The sequence below is a fragment of the Trichechus manatus genome, unplaced genomic scaffold, assembly GCF_000243295.1.
Source record: "Trichechus manatus latirostris isolate Lorelei unplaced genomic scaffold, TriManLat1.0 scaffold00028, whole genome shotgun sequence".
Taxonomy (NCBI): Eukaryota; Metazoa; Chordata; class Mammalia; order Sirenia; family Trichechidae; genus Trichechus; species Trichechus manatus.
In genome coordinates this window covers 21,347,440-21,370,351 of record NW_004443964.1, presented here as the reverse complement: position 1 = coordinate 21,370,351, position 22,912 = coordinate 21,347,440, and the positions used below count along the sequence as shown (strand labels likewise).

The 22,912-nt window shown below is 53.5% G+C and overlaps 1 protein-coding gene across 1 annotated transcript in view; it reads right to left on the bottom strand.

The window, feature by feature from the left end:
- ARHGAP27 (Rho GTPase activating protein 27) overlaps positions 1-21,824 on the bottom strand; it is a 35,285-nt gene extending 13,461 nt beyond the window's left edge. Inside the window, exons 1-2 of the mRNA XM_004374271.2 lie at positions 21,263-21,824; positions 19,676-20,980 (exon numbers count right to left, since the gene is read on the bottom strand). Coding sequence (XP_004374328.1) covers positions 19,676-20,332 — 657 coding nt within the window. The 5' untranslated portion in view covers positions 20,333-20,980; positions 21,263-21,824. The remainder of the gene's footprint in view (positions 1-19,675; positions 20,981-21,262) is intronic.
- Positions 21,825-22,912: the final 1,088 nt, after the last annotated feature.

Here is a 22,912-nt window from a genome sequence, read left to right as displayed (position 1 = left end):
CAACCACACCAGACGGCCCACCCTCCCCCAAACACAAAAGGCATCTGCCTACCTCCTGTGCCTTTGCTCCTACGCTTCCCAAGACCTAGAATGCTTTTGTCTCAGTCCCTCCCTACCCAAACCCTGCCCATCCACTGGCTCTCTGCTCCCAAACCTCTCCTGGGTGAGGCCTTCCTCCTCCTAAGGGAGGCGGAACCCTCTGGCCCTCTGCTTGTCTCTGTTAGGGCCCAATGGCATTCTGCCTTGGTAGTTGATAAGTTGTTCACCCATTTGCCTACTTTCTCTGCCCTGAAAGGCAGGAGTTACTGGAGAGCAAGACCCAGATTGACTAACTGACCCCTCTTGGCTCTGTCCTTTGGCTTGAGGTGGGGGGGCCACTTCCTGCCACCAGTCACTGCCACCAGGTGCTCCAATGCCCTATAGCACATAGCAGATCCACCAAAACGCTTACCGTACCCAAGTCAATCCTATGGCAAACTGCAGCAGCAAACAAACATACAAACACACCCGAGACTGGGGAGAGGCTTAGGTTAGGTTTCAGCAAGAACCTTCTGAGAATGAGGGTTCGAGCCACAGAAACCAGGAGATGCCTTGGGAGGACAGGATGGAGGCAGGTGGTGGAGGAAGGCGGACGAACCAGACACACCTCTATCCACCCCAGCTGGACCCACTGAGGCGGTGGCCGTGCCTATCCCTGGGGCAGGGGTTGGAAGGACCCATGGTGGGTGGATGAGCCAACGAAGGAGCTAGGCTGGTGGAGCCGACTGGGATCTCGCACACAGAACACCCCCAGCAGGTATAGAGGAGATGCTGGAGGTAGAAGCATGGGCCCCCAGGGTGACAGAGCTGTCACGAGGAAACGAAGATGCAGAGTCACACTGTGGGACTCCACAATCCAGATTAAATGGGGGCAGGGCAGTGCCCCTTTGAAGGAAACACGTTCTAAAGAACCTACCCCAGAGACACAGGCAGGTTCAAGAGGTAGTGAGAGTGACCATCACTGGAGGTAAGCAAGCAGAGTCCAACCCCCTGCTATGGATGCTTCAAGAAGTGCAGCCCCGTGGAGGGAGCCAGACTGCTGCATCCCTGAGGCCCCTTCAGACCCAGAGCTCTCTGCAGAGCCCCCACAGTGCTAGGATAGAGGCATTTTCCTCTCAGGAAGAGCCTCAGCTGGATCTGACCAGCTCCTGGGGCCAGGTGGGCCAGGCCCTCCTGCACCTCTGGCACGGAGGGGACGCTCACCCTGGTTACGGCAGGGCCTCTGCCCCCAACTCCTGGAGGCCCAGGCAAAACCCAGACACAGCCCAGCAACAGAGGCCTGACTAGGGTACCAAGGACTCCTGGCGCCCAGACTCCAGTCGTATCCAAGAGACATAAGGGACAATGAGTGGGAAAGAGGAAGTGGCCCCCCACCTCAAGCCAAAGGACAGAGCCAAGAGGGGTCTGGCTCTCACAACACCCAGCTGCCGGCCCCCCAGCACTTCCTGACAGTGGCACTCCCCTTATCTCCAATTTCCTTCCGTTGTCCACAGCAAGTGGCAGCCCTGCCTCTCCTCCCCCAGCTGCCTACTCCCTCTCAGCATCCCCCTGTCCCTCCTCTCAGACAGGCAGGGCCTCAGAGAAGGAGAGGTTAGAAGTCCTAACTCCATAAGACCCCTGCCCCAGTCCCCAGCTCACCCTAGGGCTAGAGGATGGAGGCCCACAGGGGTCCCCTTATCCCTAAAGGCCCCTCGGCCACCCCCAACAGAGGCTGAACTTGCCCTCTAATGCTAGGGTCCCCTACCTGCCCTCGAAGGGCCCGACTCTGCCTTCTGGTCAGCTTGGCAATCAAGTCCACCATCCTGTCCCCTCTGCGTGGGGACGGAGCCTTGGGAAGTTCTGGGGGGGTGGAGCCAAGGGGCACAACCCCACGGCTGGCACAGGGCAATAGGGAAACAAGAAGTTGTCTCGAGATGGCTTGATGGCGGGAGGCTGCACCTCCAGCCCATTTCCTGTCGGGGCTGCGGAAGTGCTGCCTGAGACAGAGATGGTGGGGTGGGGTGGGGTGGGGGCGCTTTGGGTCAGGGATGTTTTTATGCTTCCTTGGAGCCGTGGTGGTACAGTGAGTTTCTCTGCTAATCAAAAGGTACACGGTTCAAACCTGCCAGCCGCTCCGGGGGGAGAAAGATGTGGCAATCTGCTTCTGTAAAGATTGACAGCCTTGGAAACCCTGTGGTGCAGTTCTACTTGCTATGAGTTGGGACCGACTACGGCAGCAGGTTTGGCTTTTTTGTTTGTTTGGGGTAGCACTGGCTGCCCCGCTCAGTGGTCTGACGATCACCCCTGAGCCCAGTTCTGAACCCCAGGCCCAGACAGACACTGCCCTGGCACAGGCTCCGCAGAGAGAGGTGCACATGACCCACAGGGAAGGGGTGCGGGGAGACGCTGCACAGATGGAGGCAGGGAGCGGGGCAATGTGGCCTCGGGCCTGGGCTGGCGCAGACCTTCCTCTCCTGGCCTGGAGTAGTTCCTGGGGAGGAAACAGGACAGTGGGTGGCTGCCAACTCCCCCAAGGCCCAAGGAGGATGTGATAAGAAAGAGGAAGCTTGCATGTGCAGTGGGGGAGGATGGGCTCCCAAAGAGGAAGGGGCCTGGGCAGATGTGGCACTGGAGGGAGCCGGTATCTGGACCCGGCTGGCCACAGCCAGGAGGAGGAAAGCCGGGATTCTGACCACACCGCTGTCTGCCTGCCTGCCTGCCCGCCTAGGTCTGCCTCCTCCGGCCTTGGTCACCAAGGCATTCGTGCCCACCCCTGCGTGGTGCCCACCACCGCCTATACACCCACATGTGCCCACCCCACCTGTGCACCCTTGTACACCCACCCTTCTGTACACCACATATGCCGACACATGCCCACCCTGCCTGTGCACTCACATGTGTCCACCCATGCCTGCGTCCCCCTACATGCTCTCAAAAAATCCAGAGAAGGGGACAGGAACCAGCTTCCCCACCCTACCAAGATAAGATCCTCCTCCTGGCCTCTTCTCTCTTCACCCCCTCGCACTGGTGGGTGTTCAAACCCTGGCTGTGCACAGTGATGTCCTGGGTGAGAAGCTGGGGTCCCTCCTCTAAGCCCTTGGGGACCATCTTGTCTTCACTACCCCCCTCAGAGGGGCTTCTCCCCAGTCCAGGTGCCAGGCAGCACCCTGGCCACCCACCCCCACAGCCGGAATGTTCTGCTGCAGCGGCTGCCCCACTCCCAGTTCAGGTTCTAACCCTCGCCCTGGATCCCAGACCCCTTGTTTCCCATTCTTCCATTTCAGTAATCCTCCTGCCCCAGCCCTGGCTCTCCTCTCACCCCCACCCACGTCTCCCGGGCCTCTTGTCTCCTGCATCCACTTTGGGCTCAGGACAGGGACACACCCAAGTCAAGCTAGGTATGGTGTGGATTTGGAGTATGGACTCTTGGTGATATCACATTCAGGGCAAGTCTGGGGCCCTATGCCCTACTCTGCTCTCAAAGTTCTTATATCACTTCCCCACCCCCATCCTCTGTGCCCTGATTCAGAAGTTCAGACCCCCAGGGACTGCCTAGCCCACCCCTTATGCCCCTAATCAAGGGAGAGTGCAGAAGGGAAACAAGCCTGCAGTCCTGAAACTCGTCACACATATGACACATCACACTGTCCCCACCCCGAGGGACAGGGACCAGGATACATACACACACACACACACACACACACACACACACAAGAGGTCACCAGGGGACAGTACACCAGGCCCAGGAGATGTGAACGCCCTCTGCAAATTCCAGAGCAGCTGGAAACTCTGAGCCACAGGGAGGAGCTGGGCTGGGAAGAGGGGAGGGACAGGTGTGAAACCCAGATATCCCCCCTTCCCTGCACTACCCTGCAGGTAGAATATGGAAGCAGGGTCTCCCTGAGGCAGGGACCAGGAGTGACAGTGTGGGGCTGGGACCCCAGAATCAGCAGTGAGCATCTCACCCGCTTCTCTTCCTCAGCAACGGGCTTGGTCCCCATGGCTGGAGTCTCCCAGTGAGCTCTACCACATGGCGCAGGGGAGGACCTCTGGCCCCACGCTGTAGGGACCAGGCCTCTCGACCACAGTGACTGAGCAAACCCCACACAGCTCCAGCTGGCTCTTGGTCACAGAGGTTCACTCCTCAGGCCTCCCTGTCTGGGCTTCCCCTCCCCCAGTGAGAGGAGGTGCTGACCACAGTATCTCCCCAGTGGGGTCCTCCTCCCTCGGTCATACCCTCATGCCTCTGAGAGGTGCACAGTGGGAAAAGGGAGGGACATACTAGAACAAACCAGCTGCATCTTGCCCCATCTCTGCACCCCTCTATCCTCACCTCTTCTCTTCAAAATCCTCACAGGAAGCGTGGGGCAGGGGCTGGTGCAATAAGAAAATCCTATCAGCTATGTCGGGTCAGAGGCAAAAATAAAAGCTCCAAACCAGAGACTCAAGCCCATGAGCTGGCTCAGGGGGCTGGTGAGGGAACATGACACCCCTTCATGGGCTAGGTGAGCCTACACTGTGCCACCCAGGCTGAGGTCACAGGGGCAGATTATCCAACAGGCAAGCTAAGCACAATGCTTACCTTGCGTACCAGATGATCTGTAGTGAACAATTTCATATTTTTTCGCCACATCAAAGATTCTGCTTCTAGGTATGGCTGGCATCTGTCTCTCTCCCAACCCCAGAGCACCTTCCTACAGAATCAAAGCCTCTTTTCAAATTTACAGCCCCTGATGGGGCGGATTACCCAGTAATGTGAAACTGTTCACTATAGATTAGTAAATAAGCGCAAATAAGCCCGTGCTTACCTTACTTACTGGGTTATCTGCCCCTGGGTGGAGGGAGAGTGGGAATGAATTATGATCTTCACTTCAAGGACCTCAACCGTGTCCATGTGAGGAGCCTGGTTCTGGGGTCCTCCCCTCCCCCTGACCTTTCCTCCAGCAGAGTCTGGGCCCCACTCTCTCTATCCACTCCTGCCAAGCCCCGAGCTATGCATCTGTCCACCATGGGCAGGAGGCTGGTGGTCATGCTGCAGGGTGCTGGTCCTCAAGCCTTAGAACACTGGGGGAGCCATGCCTGGCCCTAGCTCCTGAGATTCTGATGTACTGGTTTGGACTGGGGCCCTGGCAAAGTAGTTTTAAAGGCCCCTCAGGTGATTCTGATGTGCAGCCTGGATGAGGCACCTCAATCAATGGTAATCTCATTACATGGGTGTACGTGAGATTCCAACATAATGGCCTTAGGTGAGACTCTTCTCTTGGTTTGGGGCAGAAGCTTCGTTTGATTCAAAGGAAAAAGAATGGAGGAGTCCAATGACCTGGGTTCTTGTACAGATTTTCGGGGCTGTCATTAGTCTCCCCTCACAGGGCTGGTTTCTGTGAAAGAGAAACCAGGCCCCTGAGTTCTCATGCCAACAGGGACATGGGGAAGAAAGCAGGCTGCACTTCTGCATTGCTGGGTTTGTGTTTCGATTGGGCACTCTTAGCGCTGGACTCGGCCTGCAACCTCTGGGTGACCTCATGGGGCTGCCTACTTGGTCTGCTCCTCCAGTGTGGGGTGAGATCCGGGTGGGGCTTTCCCGGGCTCACACCCCCTGTGCTCTGAGTAAGGCTGGCAGAGACCCAGGCAGTCCTGCTGGGGCTGGGAGTGGTCAGAGATTGAGGAATCTCTCTGCTGGTGAAGGCCCAGGGTTATGAGCCATCCTAGGGAGGGGGAAAAATGTGACCTTCTGCCCATCCCCTTCTGCCCACCCCCTCAAACATATCTGCACCTGCACCCATCATTCCTTCTCCTTCCTCTGACGGAGAACACAAGGCTCCTCCTCTTGTCCAAGCCAACTCCCAACCTGGGCCCAGGGAACCCCATTGCCTCTTACCTGCTCGTAAGCATCCTCACCTCAAATCTTCAACCTCTCCCTCCTCACTGCCTTTATCCCTTTGGAATTTCAACAGACTCAAGTTCTCCATCCTAAAAAGACAAAGCGCTCCCCCTGGACCCAGGTCTGCATCCCCCTTTAACCACTACTCCTTCTCTCCTTTTCAGAGCCAGCTTGTTGAAGGAGTGTGTGCACCTCGCCCTCTCTCCATCCACTCAGAAACCCAGCCCAGTGCTCAGGGAGGTCACCCACGACCTCCTCGATGACACATTCAGTGGCCACTCTGGCCTGACTTCTCTCCTGCATTTCCTCCATGGAGTCCTCTCCTCCTTGGACTTCCTCAGACCACAGCCTCCTGGTGCTCCTCCTCTTTCTCTGAATGCTCCTTCTCCGCTCTGGGGGCCCGGCCTCATATCCTCTGCCCATCTCCTCAGTGCCTGGGGTCTCGCCTTTGATTCTCACTCTACTTCCTCTGGAAACGCGCAGTTTCCACATCCGGCTTTAGGTTAACAGCTCACTACTCCATCTCTAGACTCGTATGACCAACTGCCCACCATATGTCTCCAAAACCAGATTTATCTTCTTCCTCTCCAAACTTGTTCCTCCTCCTTCCCCAACTCAGCATCCCTTCTGTAGCTCAAGCAGAGACCTAGAGTCATCCTCATCTCTTCCTGCTTCCTTTGTGTCATCTGTCACGGAGCCTCATGTTTTGATCTCCCTAAGCCCTGGTGGCACAGTGGTTAAGCATTCAGCTGCTAACTGAAAGGTAAGTGGTTCAAACCTACCAGCTGCTCCTTGGGAGAAAGATGTGGCAATCTGCTTCTGTAAAGATTATAGCCTTTGAAAGCCCATGGGGGCAGTTCTGCCTGGTTCTACAGGGTCGCTATGAGTCAGAATCGACTCAGCAGCAACGGGTTTAAGCCCTGGTGGCGCAGTGGTTAAAGTCCTTGGCTGCTAACTGAAAGATCAGTGGTTCGAACTCACTAGCTGCTCTGCAGGAGAAAGATGTGGCAGTCTACTTCTGTAAAGATTACAGCCTTGGAAACCCTATAGGGCAGTTCTGCCCTGTCCTATAGGGTTGCTATGAGTCAGAATCGACTCGATGGCAGTGGGTTTGATGTTTGGTTTAAGCCTTTCAGACCTACTAGCTCACAAGTAACACAGGGGTTGGAGGAAAACGTTACCACCACTGCCAGGAAGCAAATAGACAAATCTAACACAGACATTCTCCAGGGCAACTGGTCTGGTCTCCTTAACCAGTTGGTGTCCTAGTGGAAGAAAAGGATGAGGGTTGTTCAAGAGAGATCCACGCAACAACCAAATGCAATGCAAGGCCCCTAACTGCACCCTGCTTCACACAAACCAGCTGTGAGAGAGATTTTTTAGGGTAATTGGAGAAAACCAGGTTTTAGATGATATTAAGGAATTCAAATTAATTTTGTTAGCTATGAAAATGGTATGGTGGTTATGGAGAAAAAGTCATGTTTTAGAGATGCATGCTGAAGTTCTTAGGGGTGAAATATGGTGATATCTGGAATTCATAATTCTTTGGCAAAAAAGAAAAAAATGGCAAATGTGAATTGTTAAATCTAGGTAAAATTGTATTTTATTATTTATGTTTGTATTTTTCTAAATGCTTGAAAATTTTCATAATAAAGAATAAAAAAAAAATCCCTCAAACTCTTGATATTCTCCATCTTCACTATTACTACCATATGGAAATATTAATTATTTCTCATCTGGTAACAGGCTTGCCCTCCTAGCTCCTCCCTCCCCTAATCTTTGTCCTCATAGACAAAGTAATTTCTCTCCCTTTAAGATTCAGCAGTGAGGCTGGGAGGTCCCTGGGTGGCGTAAAATATTTGCACTCAACTACTAACCTCAAGGTTTGTGGTTGGAACCCACCCAGTGGTGCTGTAAAAGAAAAACCTGGCAATCTGCTTCTGTAAAGATTACAGCCAAGCTCACAGCAGTTCTACTCTACAGACCCGGGATTTCCCTGAGTCGGAACCGACTTGATGGCAAGGGGTTTGGTTTGGTTTAATGGGGCTAGGATTCTGGGAATATAGCAGCTTAAACATATTCTGTTTCTCTGCTTCTCCCAACTGCACCCCTCTACTGCCCTGGGCCATGCCGGAGTTGGGGCAGGTGGGTGGGGCAGGGCCTGGCTGGCACAGGTGAGAGCACCTGAGGTGGAGGCTGGAATCCAGGGAATCCTGGGAAGTCTGGGGCCAACTGAGCCCACCACGGGACTCCAGGGGGAAGGCAAGGTGGTCCTGGTACCAGACCCCTTGCTCTGGGAACCAAGGAGAAGCCACAGGTGGGCAAGGCACCCTAAGGCTGGGAGAGCAGAGGAGGCAGGAAGCAGGGAGATTTCCTGCTGGTGCCTTGACAGCAGATGCTGCCCAGCCTCACAGGCACACTGGCAGGGCCCACTGAGTTTTCTCCAGTCTAGAGCCCCCCACCAAGTAGGGTACTCCAACAGCTCAACGGAGCCCGGCAAACAGATACAGACATAATCTCCATTCCTCTGGCAGCCTACTGACCGGAGAAAAGCAGAACAGACAGACAAACAGACAGCCTGCTGCTATTAGACTCCAGTACCGCTGGGACCTAGGACATCATCACCAACCATGGGGAAAGGTGGACTTAGCAGTACAAGGTGATGGGATGACTGGATGACCATTTAGAAAAAATAAATAAGGTGGGTTCTCATCCTTCATCTCACACTGTCCATCTGGATAAAGCCCCAAGGATTAAAGATTTAAATGGTAAAAAAAAAAAAAAAAAAAGCCATAAAAATACTCAAGGAAGAAAATATGGGCAAAATTCTATATTAAAAGAGGCCTTTGAGAATTTGAAATTCTGTCCTGCATTTTCCCCCTCTGCATCAGGATTCATCTATCGAATCTTTGATCAAAACATAATGGTAGCCAGGCACCATCCAGTTCTGGTCTCATGGCAAAGGAGGCAGTTTGCTATGGAGGTAATTAGCCACACATTCCATTTCCTCCTCCTCCTCCTGACTCTCCTTCCTCTGTATCTCTGGGTGAATAGAGACCAACTGTTGTACCTTGGATGGTTGCTTACAAGCTTTTAAGACCCCAGGCACTACACAAGGAACTAGGAGGTAGAACAAAAGCACTAAATACACTATTAGGCCAATTAACTAGGATGTCCCATGAAACCATGACCCTAAGTCTCTAAACCAAGAAACCAAACCCCATGAGGTTTTTGGCTGTACATAAGCAGCCTCAGCAGCTACTCTTTTTTTTTTTTTTTTTTTTGGTCATTGTTGTAAATATATCACATAACATTCCCCAATTCAGCTTTTTACAGGTGTTCCATTTTTTGATATCAATTACATTAATTGGCTGTGCAACCTTTGCCCTTAATCAGTGCAATTTTTCCATCACTGTAAACCTAAACTCAGCGCTCCATAAGCAATAATGGCCCCCTTTCCCCCTCCCACCCACTCCTGGTAACCACTAGTAAACTTTGGTTTCTATACATTTGCCTGTTGTTGTCTTTTTATATAACTGAGGTGATGGAATCCAGACTTTATGGAGTCATTGCGTCTGGATGAACCCCTAAACCTCCTATTTCCCTGAGAAAATCTTTAAACCTTAAACCGAAAATATTCCTAGAAGTCTTTTTAAACCGAACAATAGTATAGCCTAACTAGTAAAGAATGTCTGCCTTGAGCATTGCACTCTTTTAAGAACTATCTATATGGGATCAAACTGACAACAGCAACTTGAAAGATTAGATAGGAAACTTAGGAGGCAGTAAGTTTATTTTAATGGAGGAGGGACAACTTGGAAAAGGAGAGCGAGAATGGTTGTACTTCAAGAATGTAATCATTGTCACTGGACTGTACCTGTAGAAATTGTTGAATTGATGTATGTTCTGCTGTGTATATTCTGAACAGTAAAATTATAAAAATAAAAAAGAGGCATTTGAAACAAAGACTCCAATCTAAAAGTCATAAATAAAGGATTGATATATTTGACTACATAAATGTATTTCAAGAAAACTTTTATGGAAAAAAAACACCATTAGCAAAGTCAAAAGACAAGCAAGGAGAAAACTGCACCTCATGTAATGGTAAAAGAGCTACTTACCCTAATATAGAAAAAGTTCCTAGAAATCAATAAGAAAAAGATCAATAACCCAACAGACAAATGGGCACAGAAAAAGAAAAACAAACAGCCCTTAAATATATGAAAAAATGTCCATGCTCACTTGAAAGAGAAATATAAATTCAAATTACCTTAAGATAATATATTTTACCTATCAGATTGGCAGAAAACAAATGCTTGACAACACTCAGCTGGCAAGGCTGTAGGTAACAGGCTCTCTCATTTGTGTTGGTGGGAGAGAAAATTGGTATAAACCCCAGTACTTGTCAAACACCTGTCATTTATCTTTTGACCCAGCATCCCTACTTCTGAGACTTATCCTACATTTACCTGCACATGTCTGAAAGTTTAATCATTACAGCATTGTTTGTAATAGCAAAAGATGGGAAACAATCCATGTGTCCATCAACAGGGACTGGCTGAGTGAATTATGATACATCTATACAATGGAAAACCAGGTAGCTGTAAGGACAGTGACTGATACTCTCTACATACAACCTCCAAGATATATTATTAAATCAAAAAGGCAACAATAAACAAGGTGCAGGACAGGATATACCACATACTACCTTTGTGTAAGAGAGATTAAAAAAATCAAGTCATCAAATATTAGTTTGTATTTGCACATAGAAACTCTGGAAGGATGGAGAAAGAAGTAATGAAAGTGGTGACTTTTGAGTTGATGGCAAACAAGGAATGAAAGCAGGGGTGTGTGCGTGTGAGATTTTTTACTATATTCTTTTTTGTTTTGTTTTCATTTGATTTTTTTAACCACATAAATATATTACCTAGTTAAAATTGTTTTCAAAGGAAGACAGAGCTGCTAGAAAATACACACTGAACAAAACCTGAACAAAAAATAAGAACACTTAAGGAGACTCCAAACCACAAACCTGTTGATGTTGCGTTGACCCAGTAAATCCCAAAAGATTGTTTTTGAACTTTAAAAATACATCGTTATATGAATCGAAGGAGAAGATCTTCACTCTTGAGATTCAAATTTGTGGCTGGCAAGATCAAATGGAAGAAATATGTCCAACTTCAGAGCAAAAGTACGTACGGATAGAAATAACGAGGGAAAATATAAGAAACTGGGAGGATCGACTCAGGAGACCTAACATGAGTTACCAAAGCAGAAGAAGGGGGGAAAAATAATCAAGCAACAGATTTCTCTAAGCTGAAAAAAGATATGAGTTTACAGACAGGCAGAGTTCCGTGAGTTCCAGATGGAAATGCTGGGAAAAAGAACACCCACCTACGTGTATCCTATAGAATATGGATTTGATTAGGAATCCCAAGAAAAAGGAGAATGAGGGAATCAGTAGCCTGATCGAACCAGAAAAAAACAAAAACAAACAAACCACAAAGTAAGCCAATAAGTGTAAGATAAGCTGGAAGTAATAAAATCAAATACAGTTTAGCAGTTGTTAAATTAAATTCGAATAGAGTGAATTCTCCCATTAAAAGACAAGAGTCAGCTTGAGTTTAAAAATATAGTGATATGATATATCCCTTTCATGACTCAATTACATTTTTTGTTGAAAAAATGTTTTTTGATTAATAGAATGCATGCTGGATCATTAAGTGTGTCTGAATTGCGTGTGTCCATCTGGACTCTGGGGCTAGGATTGGTGGGACACATACGTTCCTCTGAACTTTGGTAGATGCATATGTCCTGCTGGACTGTGGGGTGGGGGGAGGTAATTGCTTCTTCATTTTACGTCATTTGGGCTTACAAAAGACTTCATAGGAACGCATTACTTTTGGATAGCAGGGGAAATCTGTATACAACTTTTGTATGTCTATGAAAAACAGAAAAATCATTTACTTGGCCACAAAAAAATCTATAGTACATTTTTAAAGTGAAGATTTTACACATCTAGAGAAAATGAATGCTTTCCTGGTAAAATATAAATTGCCAAAGTTAACTAGAGAAGTAGTGGAAAACTTGAATAGACTAATTACCACTGATGAGAAAAAGATCTGCCACGGAAAAGGCACGAGGTCCAGAGGGTTTCACAGGAGGCTAAATTGTAGAAATCTTTAGGATTCCCTTCTGACATCACCTTCCTCCTCCAGGAGGCGCTCCCAGATTTCCCTCTCCCCAGTCAAGATCTTGGGAGGGGAGCTTCTCCAACATGCTCTCCAACAGCACCTTGCAAGCACATCTGCCCATCATAACTGTTGGTTTGCTTGCCAATCTCTCTTTCTGAACAGTAAGCTACCTGACCACGAAGGTAGAGGCAAAGACTATGCCTTATTTTCCATTGCCTCCCCCAGCACCCAGTACAGCACCTGGCATTTACTGAATAAATGAATATGTTAAATGAAAAAGCAGGACCGAAATTGTCAATGCACTGTGATGCCCCAGGTCTGTAACACTCCACAACACATCAGCATAGACAGTAAAGCCGAATGGACAGGACAAAACCAAATTGCTGACAGTAATCAGGTTGAAATTTCCCCCTATTATTCAAACATTTGCAATGGGGTTAAACTATGTTTATAGAGGGGAAAACGTAATTTGCACATTCAGACTAGGCTGAGGAGTTTTCTAGTTGTGCAGACAAGGAAGAAAACGGCTGGGAGGATCTGGAAGTAGGGTCCCTTCTGCTTCCTCTCTTGGGCCCAAGTCAGCCCACCCTCCAGAACAGAGACCTAGACAGGGACCCCTGACCTACTAACCTCTATGCCTCACAGTGGATCCCCAGCTGAGGGGAGGATGCAGAGTGAGGGCCCACAGAAGCCCCAAGCCTGAGCTAGATAGAGTGTCCTGCAGGTCTCCCCTTGCCCAGGAAGCAGCTCTGGAAATCCACTCAACACCAGAATCCTTCCTCAATTTGGAAACAGAGCCTCCCCAATCTTAACAAGAGTTCTTGGGCCCCTGAGTCCCAGAGCAGCAGCCCTGGCAGCCTCATGTCAATCAACAGCCACTGTCCCATTGCCCCTCAGCATAGAACCAGCTCGAAATCCCCCCAACACCCTGGCATGGAACCCTGATCATATTCCCAGTGACCAGCCATCCCCTGGTCATGATCATGGACCTTCCGTGCCCCACGGCCTGGCACTGACCACCCATTAGGACTAGCATTCAGGACTGACTGTTGGTTCCCTCCCACTACTGGACATAGGCAGCTCCAGGAAGAGTAAATAGGTCTAGAGTGAGGCCGACTGCTATGATCTGCCGCAGGAAGGAAGCGGGGAGGCAGGTGGGCTTGTCACGGGGCCTGTCTGAGGAGGCCCAGGGGCTAAGGGGAATCAGAGATCAAGAGGTGAATAATGAGGCCCAGGCCTGAGGGAGATCACCCAGAGGAGACGGGGCAGCTACCCGGCCTGCAGGGGAGGGTGGCTGCTCCTCTCGCCTTTGGAGGGGTGGGTGGGGAGGCTCTCAGTGGACAGGAATGTGGAGTGAGCATGGGAGGGGGATACCCAAGAACCTGCTCTCTCACAAGCCAGGTCATAGGCTGGGCAGCGGGACTCCTGGGCCAGCCTGGGGCTGCAGGTGAGTCATAGGGAGGGAAACAAGGTCACACTAGGTGTGAGGGAAACCAGCTGGGTCAGGCCAGGGTGGCTGCTCTAGCTGGGAGCTAGGGGGAGTTGTTGGGAGGAGGGAGTATGGGCAAAGGGACCCACTGGACCCTCACCTTGGCCTCAGCTCCCCGCTTTTCCCAAACTCCCTTTCCAAAGGGCTCCCTGGCTGGACTGGAAGGTAGGTAGGTGGGTCCGTCAGAGGCAAAGGCACCACAGGTGCCCTTGGAGTTTGTCCCAGGAAGTGGTACCAGTCCTGGGATCCTGAGATGAGGGAAGGGGCAGCTCACAGTGGAATTTCCCCGGGTGGGTTTTAGGATGGGTGCAGGAAAGAACTAGGTGGCGAGTGGGAAAGGGATGGGAGGGTGAGAAAACTGCCTGGGAGTGCGCCTCCTCCCCTGGGCTCCCAATCCCAGGGTGAAGGCCACTTACAGTTCCCAGGAACGAGGAGGCATGAGGGCCCTGGGGCTCCTTCCAGCCCCACTCCTGGCCTGCCACCGCCTTGGAGTTCCCCTGCTCAGGTGAGGTGTCTCCTCAGCTGTTTGCATAAGAAGTTGCAGTGGTGGCCCGCCAGGTGTAACTCCTTCCTCCCTGTGGCCAATGTCCTGAAGTCCTGGCAGCTGGACAGGTTCCAGCCCAACTCCCTCAGGCCTGGGCCTTCCTGCCTGTGAGGCCAAGGGGCAAGGAAGGTGGCCACACCCTTCAGGATGGCCCTTGCCCAGGGGTGGGACCCGAAGACACAGGGGAGGAGTCTCAGAGGTCCTTTGTTTCACCTGCATTTGCCTGGCTTCCTTGGGCTCCTGGAGCTGCCTCCTTGGGGAAGCCATCCTGGCTTACCACCCCATCTCTTCCTCTTCAGAAATATTTGCTTCTGCCTTCTTCTGGGATGCCTAATTCTCCAACTACACCCTCAGCTGCAGATACTGAGGTCACGGTTTGGAATTCATGCTCCCCTCCTTGCAGTCCCTCCCACAGGGCTGGGCACATAGAGGGGGTCAGAGAAGTCAGCACTGTTTGCCCTAAGCTTGTACTGTCCTTACTGGGGGACATGGCCAAGCCTGAAGGCCACCTGGCTGAGACTAAGTCTGGTGGCCAGAGCACTGTATTTGGAGTCAGGAGGCCTGGGGCTGAGCTGTACCTCCCGGCTGTGTGACTCTGGGCCAGTCACCAAACCTCTCTGAATCTCTGCTTACACTCAGGTCTTTCAAGTTGCAGGCAGGATGACCTTAACCTTTGTGTGAAGCTCTGAGTGAGAGCCCATCGGACCAGTAGTCCTCTTGGGATAGGGACCATGTCGTGTCGTACCACACTTTTGTGTCCCTGGGGTCCAGCATGGGGACCAGCACACACCAAGTACAAACAACAAGGCTGTAAAATGCCGTACAGTGTAGGGGCTCATTTCTCCTGGGGGGTACTGCTGCTGTCGAATGGCCTATCCTGAGCTAATGCCCTGGCAGACGGGCCACCCCAGTTCACAGCCCCCACCTTCACCAGTCTTTCATGCTGCCTGGCCTCTTCCCTTGTCCAGTTGTTCATCGACAGGACACTGTCCCCATCTTCCTCCAGGCACCCCCTCCCAGCAACCCTTACCCCTCCTCAGAGGAAGCAGATCATTTCCCCTCTGCCCTGGGCCCCTCCCTCACTGCCTTCTCCTCAGAATCTCAGCTCATCAACTACCTCCTCTCCCACCCTCTCTTCCCGACCTTCATCCTCTCCTCCCCCTCTTCTGGCCCTGCCCATCCACTTAGTCTTAGTCTGGTCTCTGTCTTTCACCCTCCACCCCTCTCTGGCCACATTCCTGAGGGTCGTCCAACTCTCGAATCCACATCCTTACTATCGCTGCTCTCTGGCCGACTGCCCTCTGCCCTCAGCAACCTCTCCTTGGCCAGCTCCTGATAAGGTGGCCACTAACCTTCTGGTGGCCACATCAGATAGATGCTTCAAGGCCCTTATCCACACTGGACTTTCTGGTAACCCTTGTGAACACGGTCCCTCAGCTTCTGGGCCTGCACTCTGCTGCTTGTCCTCGTGTTTTCTGGCTGTTCCTCTCTCACTGGCTCCTCTGTCCTCCTGTCGCCTAAATGCAGTGGCCCCAGGGCTGCCTCAGGCACTCTCTTGTTCCCACTATCTACACTTTGTCACACCCGCGGTTCCACCATCACATGAGGAAGGCCTCCTCCTGAACAGCAGACCCGTCTACCCAATTGTCTCTTGGACTCTTGGATAGAGGGTCCTGCAGGTCTCCCCTCACCCAGGAAACAGCTCTGGAAATCCCCTCAACATCAGAATCCTCAGAAGGGAAGAAATCTTTTAGCCTGGCTAAAGTGACGCGGCATTTCCCCCCAGCCCTCCCCTCCCACAGAAGTCATCCGCCTTAGTAAACAGCCCCAGCCCTCCCCTCCCCAAGTTGTCCTCCTTAGTAAACAGCACCACCATCTGCCCAGGTGCAAGCTGGGAAGCTAGAGCTCATTCTGATTCTCCTCCCCTGCCCACCCCCATCCCATCAGCCACCAGGTCCCACCAAGTCCACCTCTTAAACCTTCCATGTGCCCAGAAGACCTGGCTGTTGAAGGTCACTGGCCGTTTTTGCAGCCCCAGCCATGAGGGTCTTGTCTCTGTCCCACTCCTTTCTCTGCTAAAAGCCTTCCAATGACTGCAGGATAAAGTCCAAATTCCTGGCGAGGGCCTACAAGGCCCTGCTTAGCCGGGTGCCACCCACTCCTGGCCCCTTTCCACACAGGTGCCCTGGGCTTCAGCTGCACAGGGTGGGGTGGGGGTGGAACTGCAGGGCCCCAAACGTGCTGCACCCTTTCACACCTCCACCTCTGCCTGTGCTCCACGGCACCCTGAGTGTAGCTCAACTGCAGATGGCTTGTGCCAGGCCAAACTGAGGCATCTGTCCCCTCCCGCCAGCCTCCCCTCCAGGTGGCGAGCTCCTAGGGCTTCGGCTGTAATTGAAGGGTCACCTGGTGCTTGGCAGATGTTCAATCAATTCATGCTGAATGGACGAAAGAAGGACCAGGAGGAGTGGAGTGCAGTGCTTGAGGAGAAAACAGTCAGGCTCATCTTTCAGGAAGTTCCTTCACTAAAGGCTTTCTTGAACAGTTATGAGCAGGGGTGGTACCTCCTTCCCAGGGAGAACCAACTACATGCCCCTGGGGTTTGTTGGCAGGGGCAGAGGGAATGGAGTGTCAGGGAGATCCACAGCTGACACTTAAATAAAGCACTGTCATAGGCAGTGTAATTTATTATACTCATTACACAGGTGAGGAGGCAGGACCAGAGGTGCTGAGCAACTTGCCCAGGTCACACAGTGAATTAGGGCCGGAAGTGAGACCAGGCAGCAGCCTCCCACCTGATAGGTCTCTGGCAAACATCCCTGAGCAAGCAACCCACTACTACCATCACCTCTGCCCTCCCCCTCTCAACACACCCCTGCAATGTAGGGACCGGAGCTGGAGGAAGGAGGGGAGAAGATACCACCAGGAAGGGAAGAGACTCCGTTAGCTGGGGTGATTTCTCAGGAGGGACAGGGTCTGTAGGTCTCCCACTCAGACCTATAGAGTCTTAGCTCATGGGTAAAGGGGCTGCTGCCCTCCCCCCATGTCTACACACATTTCCAGTGCACACCCTATGGGCCAGGCCCTGAGACAGGTGCGGGGGTTCAGAGAACTAGGCCAGTCTCTGCCAACATGGAGCACACCTCCAAGTGGCAGACAGACCGTCCCACAATCATGAGAACACAGAACGCCGAGAGGCTTGTGAGTGCGCTGCCAGGAGCCTGCCCCGGAAACGGAGAGGTACCAGGGAAAGAGCTCTAGCATCCAGCCACCCATCCCAGAGAAGATGCCTGGTCGGTTGGCAGGGGCACTGGGCACAGGGACCTGCCCTACTCCCCGATCCCACCCGCGGGTTGCTGCTCTCTCCACTGGCCACAAGGGGGCGGGCTGTCCCCTGCAAAAACTGGAGGAACGGCTACACTAATGCGAACCGAGCCAGTCTTGGTGCACCGCCTACTACGTGCCAAGCGCTTCCACAGCTCAGCTCATTATAAGGCTCACAACGTTCCTATTCTTTAGGTATTGTCCTGCGTTTACACGAGGACATTGAAGCTGGGGGGCTTACGTGGTTTAGTAGCAGTTGGCAGGGGACCCAGTAGAGTTCTTGTAGCCTCAAGAGTCCGTGGGTTATGCAAACGTTAACGCGCGGCTGCTAACCGAAAGGCTGGACATTTGAGTCCACTCAGAGGCATTAGAAGAAAGGCCTGGGAATCTACTTCCGAAAAATCGGCCACTGAAAACCCTATGGAGCACAGTTCTACTCTGACGCACACATGGGGTGCCCATGAGTCCGAGTCCACTGGATGGCAACTGAAGAATAGCCTCAAAACCCGAACTCTTTGCACTATAACTGGGCAGGAAGACCAGACAGCTCGCAAATAGGGACCATGTCTCATTTCTCCCAGCATCCTGGCCTCAGTCCTGGCATGCGGCCGGCATCAGTGCTTGTTGTAATGTTATCAAGTTCAAAGAAAGAAATCAGAGACTCACAAATGTCAGAGGCCATCCAGATCCCCTCCATCACCTACCCATTCTTTGGGCTAAAGAACAAACTGAGACCCCCAAGAGGGGAAGTGAATTGCTCAGAATTAAACAGCTGGTGGCAGATAGGAGAACTGAGTCTGTGCAACTTTTTTCCCCAGACTGCCTCTCCCTGAAAAGTTCCGAAAGTTCAAGAACACAGGGCCACCTCAATGATTCTGAGGATGTAAGAGTGTTTTAAAACGTGCTCTATTTTCGATTTCTCAAATTAACATAACTGGAATCTGAAGAAGAAAACATCTCTTACCATACTAGACTTCATTCTGAAACAAAGCCATCAAAAGTTTTTTTTTTTTTTTTAAAAAAGGGAACTGAAATGTTGGAAGCAGCCAAAAAGAGAAGCAGACCCTGACATTCACATTCATCATCTCATCTGAGTCCCCAAACTCCAGTGAGAAAGGCGAGGCAGGTAGAGCCGGCCACAGTCCCCAGCTCCTTATTCCATATCCAGATGCTTTTCAGAATACCGAATGGTTCAGATTTTAGAAAAGTAATAAGGTGCATATACCTACCCTGTGTTATATAATGCTCTAGCAGGGCTTGGGGCAGCATCCTGTAATTAAGCTCATTTGCATTTCTGCACCCCCACCCATTTGTCCGTGGTGGCTTGTGTGTTGCTATGATGCTGGAAGCTATGCTACTGGTATTTCAAATACCAACAGAGTCACCCATGGTGGGCAGGTTTCAGTGGAGCTTCTAGACTAAGAGAGGCTAAGAAGAAAGGCCTGGTGATCCACTTCCAAAATTTAACCAGTGAAAGCCCTATGGATTACAACGGACTATTGCCCAATATTGCGCTGGAAGACGCGCCCCTAGGTTGAAAAGCTCTAAAAATACACAGTGGCCCCAACAATGGACTGGAGCATACCAACAGTAGTGAAAGTGGGGCAGGACCGGGCAACGTTTAGCTCTGTTTGTACATGGGGTCTCCATGAGTTGGAGCCGACTCAAGGGCAACTAACAACAGCATTTCTGCAGCAAAACATGAATATTCATACCAAGTGGGATAAATAAAGACGATCAATGGCCTGCAGGGAGCTCTGGTGGCACAGTGGTTGAGTACTCTGCTGCTAAACGAAAAGGTCACCGGTTCAAACCCACCAGGCGCCCTTCAGGAGAAAGATGATAGTCTGCTTCCATAAAGATTACAGCCTAGAAAACTCTGTGCGGGCAGTTCTACTCTGTCCTATAGGGTCGCTATGAGTTGGAATCGACTCGACAGCAGTGGGTTTGGGTATCAATGACATAACAACAGTTCAAGTCAAATTTTGCCACCAATTGAGTTACAAAAAACCTTTGGCCTCCCAGAGTGCTGGCATTTTGGAAATGCAGATAAGGGATTGTGAGTCTGTACCATGCTGGTTTTGTGACTGAGGAACGTGAGGCTCGGTATTCTGTGTTAGGGAACTGGTCCAACGGACACTGGGTGTCAAACCGGACACTAAGCGGGTCTCCTTGAACCCGGCTTCATACGGAAGCAGCCCTCTACTCCTCTCCGGGTTACGTACCTGGTCCGGGCGCTCCTCCAGCGGCGAGCCACGCACGTCCTGGATGATCTCGCAGAACTTGTCCGAGCCACTGCGCGCCAGGGGCCGCGGGCACACCCAGGAGCCTGCCACGCTGCAGGCCTTGTAGCGACTGGTGGTCCCAAGGAGGCCGGTAGGGGGCGCCGCAGAACGTGCCAGGTCGTCCAGGGACTGCGCGGGCCTCACCGGCGCCGCGGGTCGCACGTACAGGCAGGCTGGCAGGCCCGGCGCCAGGCTGCTGCGCTGGACCAAAGCGCCGCGCCGCGCTGAGCTGCACAGGGAGCCGGTGCGGCTCGGGGGCTGGGCGGGGGCGCCGTCGGGGCCCGCAGGCACCCGCGCGCTCACGAACCTGTAGTCGTAAGCGAGTGGCTCTGGGGCTGTGGGGCCCAGGTGGGGCGCTGGCAGTGGCGGAGGGGCTGCGGGGCCGCCGAGCGCGGGCAGCTCGCGCACGTACTGCGCAGGCAGGTAGAAGGGGCGGCCTCCGGGCTCGCGCCGCACGTGCCACCAGTGCTCCGTGCTGCGGCGCAGCAGCTGGTAGCGCTCATTGGGCTGGATGGCGATGCGGCACCCATCCTTGGCCGTGTACTCGAAGGGGTGCTCCACCAACACGTACACGTCGCCCTCGACGTCCGCCGCCATCGCGGCCGCGGCGCTTCTCTGCGGGCAACAAGGCGGGAGGGATACCGGAGGACACGGAGGTCAAGGCTGCGGAGCAGGCAAGAGTACCGCACGGGGTGGGAGGAGGCCTGGGTTCCAATCCCCATTCTGCCCTCGCCCTGTGCGCCCGGGGCTGAGTTTTCCTATCTAAATTGGGAGACTTGAACAAGACAATCTCTATGGCTCCCGTTCTTACACTCCATGATGGACTAACGACAACCCCTTCATTCTGTGGCGTTGGTTATAAGATTTGAGCCTCGCTTCCGCCCCGTGGTGGGGAGGTTGGGGGTAACACTGATCCAACCGTACTGCCTGGGAGGCTTTGGCTCAAAGAGTTGGGGTGATCGACACCACAGCTGCCTAAAAACTGACAGGTCCTCAGTATCCCCGTCTGTAAAATGGGAAGAACTGCCCATTTCCCGCCGCTTCCGCTGTCCGCCGGGTCCCGCTTCCTGCAGTCTGTAGGGTGTCCGCGGACGGTCCCGCAGCGCCCCCTCCCGCTAGGAGTCTGAGAACGCAACCTGCGGGATCTTGGCCTAGGCGCCGGCTGTGGGGGCGGCTCCCTCGCGGTTCTGCCCCGGTGATGCCCCTGCCCCGCTTAGTCCCAGGGTCAGGGCGGCAGGGCTGCGTCTGCCGAGGCAGGGAAACCAGTTCTCTTGGTTTCTCCTCTACCCAGCAGCTTCGTCGCAGACGTGAACCCCGAGCCCGGCCCGCCCAGACCGGCCCGCACCGCCCCAGCTCTCTAGCTCCCACCTCCGCTCCCCCAAAGGAGGCTCGGCCCTTGCGCTCCGCCTACTTGCCCAGTAATCCCTGCATGCCCCATGAGAGTGACCCCTAGAAAATGGACTTCGTGACAGTGACTACCCATGAGGTGGCATCCCCCCCCCAAAAAAAACAAAAAACCAAACTCACTGCCTTCGAGTCGATTCCGACTCATAGCGATCCCCAGGGCCCTCCAAAGTTCTCCTGCAATGAACACAAGTCCCCCCACTCCGAGGCAGCCGCAGCCTGGCTCCTAGCGGGTCGGGAGAGTGGGCAGAGTCTCACTGTAAATCTGCCTGTGTCCCCACCAAAGCGATGAGTCGGTGTCTTCCTCCGGAAGTGGCTATCCCTTCAAGCTCTTACACTGACCACACCTTCTCCTGTACCAAAAGGTGGCCCGGGACCAGCAGCCGAAAGCCCGGCTGCCTGCTGAAGCTAAGGGACCCCAGGAACGGGGGAGGGGCGCATACCGATCCCTCTCTTATGCTTGTGTCACTGAGCACACTGGACTCCGGAGGTGCGATCAGTGAGGGGCCCAGGACTGAGCCAAGAAGTCCCAGGGGAGAGGATACCCCCTCACGCCACCTCACCCGTTACCCCAGGCCGCGCACTCACTTGGACAGGGCAGACCTCAGGGCGCCCATTAGCTGAGTGGTGGAGCTGGCGGGTGGGTGCAGGTTAGGTCCCTATCATCTCTCTGGGCTGAGCTTCCAAGGGCAAGGCTGAGAGACCACCGGGACCAGGAGCTGGGGAGGGGAGCAAAGAGGGAGAGGGACACTCAGGAGGGACCCGGCTGCCCCCAATTTTCAAAGTAGCTGTGTCTGGGAGGGGCCAGGAGGGGCTGAATGCCTCTGCCTGGGCCTGCGGGGAAGCTGGGGGCGGGGCAAGGAACGTGGGGAGATGTGAGGGAGGGGGCAGGGGCTTGGGGGACTGTGTCCAGAGAGATTTTCTCCACTCGGGATTTGCTCCTCTGGAGCCCCTGTGCCCTGGGCCGGCCGCGCCGGGACACCCCGCGGGGCTCGACCCGGATCCGAGTGAAGCTGTCCGTGCTCTGAATCTCCAACTCCGAGCCCTCTCCAGCTTATTGCGGCATCACCTGCTCCGGTCCCCCTCCTTTCTCCCTAGGCCCTTTCCCCGCGCAGCCGCGCGGGGCCAAGAAAAACTCGGAGCGGGGTTCCCACGGCAGGGACGCCCACAGAGCGCGGCGTCTCGCGGTGGGCGAGGAGGGGACCCGGACCTCGGCTTCCTCCCCGACTCTCTGGGGGCGAAGAGAAGGGGAAGGATGGGGGAGCGTGGAGCCTCCCGGAGCTCAAGGACGGACGCGTCGCCAAGAAGTGCCCTGCGTCCACTGACCGGGGCGACGCGAGTCACAGCGGTGCCAACACCTGGCTCGGCACTGGGGGCCTGGGCCTGTGCCCCTCCCGCCCCCGGCCCTAGGGCAGCTCTGCGCTCCACGTTCCCCAGATAGATCCGTGCCGCGGCTCCACTCCCGGGCTCGCGCAGCTCCGGCCCTCGCGTGGTGAGCAGGGCAGAGGGGAGGGCGGCGGCCATCTGCGCCCCACCACCACGGCCCCTCGGAGCAGTTTAGCGCCCCCCGCCCGGCCCTGCACCTCGGGGCACCGGCTCGCCGGCCTCGGGCTTCGCCTCTACTTGCCCCAGCGGGCGCGCGTGGGCTCGCGTCCGGCTCTCGTTCCTTGGCCGCCCGGCGCCCGCGTTGCCGGGTTTCCTGTTCAACAATATAGCGAGGGAGGCACCGGCGGGCAGCGCCCAGCAGAACTTCCTCCCGGGCTGGGGCTGGGC